At 37.4% G+C, this 7,241-nt stretch overlaps 1 protein-coding gene across 1 annotated transcript in view; it reads right to left on the minus strand.

The window, feature by feature from the left end:
• LOC104090577 (rhodanese-like domain-containing protein 8, chloroplastic) overlaps nt 1-1,039 on the minus strand; it is a 28,679-nt gene extending 27,640 nt beyond the window's left edge. The window contains exon 1 of the mRNA XM_009595704.4: nt 524-1,039. Within this exon, the coding sequence (XP_009593999.1) occupies nt 524-1,024 (501 nt within the window). The 5' untranslated portion in view covers nt 1,025-1,039. The remainder of the gene's footprint in view (nt 1-523) is intronic.
• Nucleotides 1,040-7,241: the final 6,202 nt, after the last annotated feature.

The raw sequence follows: 7,241 nt of genomic DNA on the forward strand, positions 1-7,241 counted from the left end.
TGAGTAAGTGGAATGGTGGCGGTGCTGATGCTCTGTGGAGGGGGGGGGGGGAGGGTTTGGTTGTGTAACAACAATGGTGAAGGAGGGAAAATTGGGATGCAACTGGGTGTAGCTGGGCGAAGAAGAAAATAGAGGGGGGAGAGGGGGTATTTTTTTGTCTCAAGACATTTAGTTAATAATTATTTTGGGTCCAAAAAAAATACATCGGGATATTTTAATTCCTTGTCCACTCTTTCCAGTATTTTTTGAAAAACAATAACACATGTTTTCACTCTATTCGTCGATTTGCCATGTCATCCACAAGTAGACTACACTCGCTTTATTTTTTCTACTGATAGTAAGTGAGGTGTTCAATAGATACATTATGAATATATTTTAAGTGTCTAATTGGAATAAGCCTATGTTGAAGTGCTAAACTGAAAAGTCATGCCAACTTTAGGTGCTATTTGGCCATAAAAATACCCTATTTTTACTCACCAATCAAACAAAATAAAAAATAACTTTGGAGGAATAAAAAATCTACCTTGTTAGAAGCAATAGGAACAATCTTGAGAGCTTGGGTTTCCTTATCAGCACCCCAAGCGAGTAAGTGCATAACTGTGCGGACGCTGCCTCGCCGGAGTAATTGGTTCCCAGAAAATCCACCTCCCCCCCCGTTCGGGCTCACCACAAGCTGTAACCGGTCGTTCTTTTTCACATACCTATATAACTGAGCGTTGCTGTTGTTGTTCCTTAACGGGTCATAAGCTGACGAGAAATAACCAACAATCGGAGATGCTTTATTAGGGTTTTCAGTGATGATTTCCATTGTCACATCAAAATGCTTTTCTTTCTTTTTCTTCTTCTTATCGGATTTTACTTTGTCAATTTCTTGATGTTGGGAGTACTGTGTAGTATCATATTTGCTTTCTGCTTCTTCATTGGGGGGTTTGCAAGGGCTAGAGTTTTGGTACTCTGGCCATGGTTGTTCAGGGAAACTGGAATGAGAGGAATGTAAGCATAAACCATTAACATGGGTGTGCATTATTGGATTAAACCATAAACCCAATGAAACTTTATTACTCCCTGTTATACATAGGGGTAGGGAAGAGAAATTTATTTAAGCTCAAATGTGATAATAGGCTAAATCAATTAAATTTATATGATAGAGGTCCACAAGCAATTGATTCAATCCAATTAAGTTAATTTTTACCAATAAGAACAAAGCAATGCAAAAAAGAAGTCAAGAGATTTTTCTTGATAAAAGGAAATCTGTAGTTTATCGTGATGTTTAGAACAATTGAATCAGTAGTAATTTTAATAAAGTAATAATATGAATGAGTTATAATCTTAGGGGTAAGGGAGTATTAATAGTGTCAACCTAGTGTAATCACTCCTCATATCTCGCCTAGTTGTTATGCCTATTATCTGAAATAAGTATAAATTTTGTCAATTACGATTATTTGGGGCGTAAGTGAGGTCGTGTTTAATGAGAATCCCGCTTTCCTCGAAGTTAGTTCATGGTGGACGCTCGTGTTCACTCGGAAGGTGGTTCTGGATCTTCCTTGGTTCAATTTGTGCTATGCAACTTCAGGGGTAACTTTTCGGATATACAATCAACTCTTCGGATCTTCAATCTTTGACGGAAGTAACCATGACTGAAGTGATGTTGACTAAAGAATTCATGCCAGGTGACGCTTTCTTTACTAGTATCACGATCCAAAATCCCACCAACAATAATATGATATAATTATTAAGCCATTAACTGATTCATAACTTAAATAATAAGGCGAAATAAGTCTCACATCAATATCATAAATACATGAATTCCCGACAAGTTCTAAATATCACCATAACTGTCTCACAAACTCTCCCCAAGACCTAGTGTCAAAACAACATCATGAGAATCTATCAAGAGTAAGCAATCTCATTCGAATAACAACATCTGTCCGAAAAAGAGAATACATAGACAGATACAAATACGTACGGAAGGGAGACTTATGTGTTGCGGATCAGATCAAGTAAAGCATCTCACCACAAAATCTCTAACAAATACTCCTACTCAGCTCAACGGGTACCCCTAGTACCAGCCTCAGATCATGCACAAAATTATGCAGAAGTGTAATATGAGTACAAAATTATTGTAGTCAGTAAATATCAAGTCTAGCCTCTAAGAAGTAGTGACGAGGGGTCGATACTGACATTTAATAACAATCTAATAAGTAAGTGAAAACATAACCTGATAATGGAATAAAGCATGATATCATCAATCAAATCCACCAGTAAAACACATTAAATCTAGAATGTAGACATGCTTTTTAGACAAGAGATAGAATACAATATCAGTTATCTCAATTCTTTTAATAATCTTGAGGTGAGTCAGTCAACCATATATATATATATATATATATATATATATATGAGCCATTGCATGAGTCTAGGATGCGAATGCATGCCCACGATCCGATACCAACATATATAAGAGCCACTACATGAGTCTAGGCTGCAAATGCATGCTCATAATCCATTCTTAATACCTCACTGCACAAACCATATACTGACACTGGACAAGTGTCCAAACTAGCACTAATTTGGGTTCCTGCACTCACAGGGCCCAAAGTAACATGGGTAATCACCTAACTCCGGAGGGACGGAACCGTATCTAAGTACTGTTGCAGCGTGCAACTCGATCCACTAATAATAATACCGTTGCGGCGTGCAACCCGATCTACTCACAATACTATTACAGCGTACAACTCGATCCAAATATAATACGGGTGCGGCATGCAAGTAGTTCAATCCTATCCCTAGGTAGAATCTATAAAGTGAGGGTTAACGCCTCAAGTTCTTGTTAATTAATCTTTCCCAATCCCAAATTATCTTTTCCAAAATTAATTCGAAGTTAATGAGCAAGTCCTAGGGTTAGCTAATCCCTTGGAAATATTAAAGAACACGAATAATTAAAGAAACAATAACTCACTTCATAATAAATAAAAATCGTTCAATACATAAGCACAACAAGATATTTAATCCACACTGTAAATATAAATATTCCCATAAACAAGATTCAAGTATTGAAAAAAATACTACACACTTAGATATTCAGTACAAAGCAAGAAAATGAAGAAATGAACATAAATGGGTAAGAAGTTCTCAATCAAAAGCTTCAAATCTTCAAGACCTAAGTGTGTGTGTAAGAACCCTAGCTCCCAAACTTGTGTTCTCTAATCAAGAGACTGAAAAATAAGCCAAAGATGTGCCAAAGATGTGTTTCCAATAAGCTAGATCGTGTATTTGTGGGTTTGGAAAGGAGAAAATGTGAAATGCCTAAGTTGCCCAGGTTTGAAGCCTGTTGGCCGCACCTGCGGAAGGATCATCGCAGGTGCGGCTCCGCAGATGCGCAATTCTGCGTGCAGATGCGATATTTGGTGGAAAGTGGCTACTCCGCAAAAGCGGATAAGTGGCCGCAGAAGCGTGTCCACAGAAGCGCGACCTCAGATGCGGTTCATCAATCGTAGATGCGATTCCTGCCTCGCAAGTATTCTTCCGCAGATGCGCACCTTTTCTCACAGATGCGGACCATTCTGCGCATATGCGATTCCACTGGAAATATTTGCACTTCTTTTACTCTTTTTGCACAAATCCACTTCATTTAATCTCAACTCTCTTGAAGACATCATTTACGTGAAAATCAAGCAATACATACCATAAACAGCCTCATATTATAATGAACGGATACAAAAACTAAAGCAAAAGGGACCAAAATAAGTTATAAAATCACCACTCATCAATACCCCCAATTTAAAGTTTTTGCTTATCCTCAAGCAAATCAAAACCAAAAATTCAATGAAGCTCTACCATTTAAAGCACAATTAGCATCGCCATCATTTCCAAATCATATTTTCCAATTAAGCATAATACTTATGGCTTTGGTTTGCACTAATAATTAGGCTCAAGCATGTGAATCTCAAAAAATAACTCCCTCATTTAAAACTCAATCTCAAGAATGCAATGGAGTTTCAAATTTATTAAGTGACAACAACCAAGCCTCAAAAGGTGACTCAAAAGTACTAGTCTACTACATATGCTCAATTTACTCAATTCGGAATATATCATTGTCACCAATCTATCATAATTCATGTGCCCTCACAAGAAATAAAGTCCCAAAATCACCATATTTACAATAACAATACAAGGGACAAATTGCACAAAGACACTCACTCTCAACAAAGAATTTCAAGTGTTACAAAATATTATGTCATAAGCTTGCCCTTATTTTAATTCGTCACATATTCAAGAACATTCGGTTGGAGATCCCATAAGGACTTTTTAAGCTTGTGCTTGTGCTGTTGGAGATCCCATTCATCACCTTTTTGCACTTTGCTTCTTTTTAAACCACATTGCCCTTATTGACCTCTAGTTACCAACATAGAACCACCTTAAAATACCTCTCTAACTTTCTCAAGACTTCATTATTTTTTTTATATATATACAAATATTTTCTTTTGCTTTTCTTTTGGAGCTTGAGTATCTTTATATAAACAACTTTGAGGTATATGCTTCTACACACAATGTACATCTTTACCATTTTCTAATTAATACCAATACCCCAACTTAGGCTTTTAGCCTCATTTTTAACATTCAAAGAGGGACGAGTTCAAAAGAGGGAATTATTTCACAAACGGGGTAAAGGTTGTAATGTGTTAGCCAAAGAAAATGTTAAAGGCTCAAATGGGGTTAACTAGTGATAATATTTATGCAATGGTAGGCTCGAAAGGCTAAAGAGGTTTTTTCAAAGATCACAAAGAATGCCTAAGGTCATCCCTCCAACCAAACATAATTAACATTAGCATTGAAAGACCAATCAGGCAAGTTCTAGATGATAAAAGTAAACACAAGAATTATTTTTAACAAAAACTAACACACATGGCACATGAACTAATCAAGACATAACAATTTCACTTCTTAATAAGAACAATTAGAGCAATATCATGCCAACTAGTGGGCAAAGAGCCACAAAATGAGTCAAAAAGTTATCACAAAAAATATTTTTTTCCATGCAACTTACTTTTTTAATTTACAACCAAAATTCGAAGGGGTATTCATAATTTACACTTCACATACCAAGACTAATTTTATTAGTACTAAAAAATCCAAAAGTCTCCACATAATAAAACAAGACTAATTCCCTTAAGAAAGTTGTCACGCCATCCATCATAGTCACTCGATTCAACACAAAAATATTCCTCGGGAAAGAATCGTAGCATAAATTAAACCCAAGGAAATTTATTGAAAAGTATATTATTACTAAAGAGATAAAGATAATATAAACTAAAAACTACTAAAGAAAATAAATAAACACTAAAGGAATAAAAATAAAATAACTAAAAACTACTAAAAAAATAAAATAACAAAAGCAACTAATACTAAAGAAATAAAAATAACATAAACTAAAAACTACTAAAGAAAATAAATAAATAAATAAAAATAAAATAGAATAACAAAAGCGACTAATCCGCAAATATATCACCAATCACAAACTACGCCCGACAAAGGCACATGATAAACAATAGTAAAACAAGCCCGGCAAAGGCACACAATATCCATACAAAAGCATAAGTTCGGCAAGGGCACAAGTTAAGCATCAATGTACAACTAAAGTATACTCCCTAAAGCCACCCCAACTAAAAACACTGCAGTGTCCTCACTGCACAATATCAAGATAAAATAAGAGTAGTTTGAGGGTCTCCCAGAGATCTGCATCAGACTGGCAGACTGCGGGAAAAGGTTCATCACTGCCGTGTAGATCTCTAGGCCTCATCATCATCGGTATCATCAGTATCAACATCAGCAACATTCGACAAGAAGGAATACTCTTCACTATCATCTTTGTCCTCGACCAGTATCTTCATGTTCGACTGCCCCCATTTGAAGATGGCATTGATGCCTCTCCACATCTTTATCATGAGCTTGCCCTTCTTCTTATTTCTATCTTTCTCCTTTTGGAAGTGTGCCTGAAGATCTACATGTGCCTTGGCCATATTTCCATAGGTTGCCTCGAGTCTGCTAACAGAAGCTGCTAACTTCTCATGAGACTCTGCCTACTTTTTCTGGGCCTCCGGGTATGTCTTCATTTCTTCTTTAGTACAATACTTAGGACTAGGCTAGGAGTGTGAAGGTCCTCTAGGGAGATGTGACACTAAGTCACGAATGGAGACAAGCTGGGTGTTCAGCATCCCAAATGGTCCCTCAGGTAGTGCTGCCTGTGAAGAGGACTCTTGTCCGACAACTATGGTGATTTTCCTCTTCTTACTCTTTACTTCACTACCCTCACCCGTTACTTTCAACGGATGAAAGGGCTTGTCTGCCGGTAACCAACGATCGGTGCTAAGCACATCAACATTTGCCCGCCGGCACAATTCTATAATCAATGAAGGGAACATCAAGCATGGACTGTCGTCTAGCAAGTACTCTTACAGCTCCTGAATGATATAATAGCCAACATTCACATGAATTCCATCAAGTATGCATGTGATCATCATATGAAACATCTGAAACATTGCCACAAGGTGAGACTCTGTTGCAGGTGATGTAAAGCCACATCTTGGCCTCGGCTGTGAAGTCGATGGACTTCAAACCCTTTCTCTTGTTGGCCCACTTTTCTCTCTTGTCTATAGGATAAAGATTAGAAACTAGCCAATCTACGTTTGAGCAATGATCTTTTTCTCGTACCGGCTCAAGTGGATGGTCAGGAAGCCCTAAAATATCATTGATCTGTTCAGTTCCAAACCTCACTGTTTTGCCTTTTATGGTGAGTTGTGGGTCATCGAAGTTTGTACGTTTAAGGTTTGTGTAAAACTCACGAACCCACTCCTCATTGGCCTCACATGGAGTAGGCATGAAACAAGACCAACCGGTGGTCTGTAGATGGCCAAATAATCTGGAAGTAGCTCGGCCAATTTATCCTCGGAGATTCCCTTTTCAAGTACGACCTTCTTTGTAAGAAGGTTGTCATAATATCGGCGATGACAATCAGCAGACATAAATCGATTGGTGTCGAATTGTTTTTCCACAGCCTCTTGCTCAATTTCATGATTAAGCTCCACATTTTCGTTCATGTTCGGTTTCATTTTAAGCTCAAAGTACCTAGAAAAATCAAAACAATGTTAGTCGGGCATTAGAGTTGTGTTAAGCAATTAAAAGCACATAAACTAGGCCAAAGAACCGAGCCAAACAAGCTCCGGAAGCTCCAGTTCCAAAGC

This window comes from Nicotiana tomentosiformis, chromosome 10 (assembly GCF_000390325.3).
Source record: "Nicotiana tomentosiformis chromosome 10, ASM39032v3, whole genome shotgun sequence".
Classification (NCBI taxonomy): domain Eukaryota; kingdom Viridiplantae; phylum Streptophyta; class Magnoliopsida; order Solanales; family Solanaceae; genus Nicotiana; species Nicotiana tomentosiformis.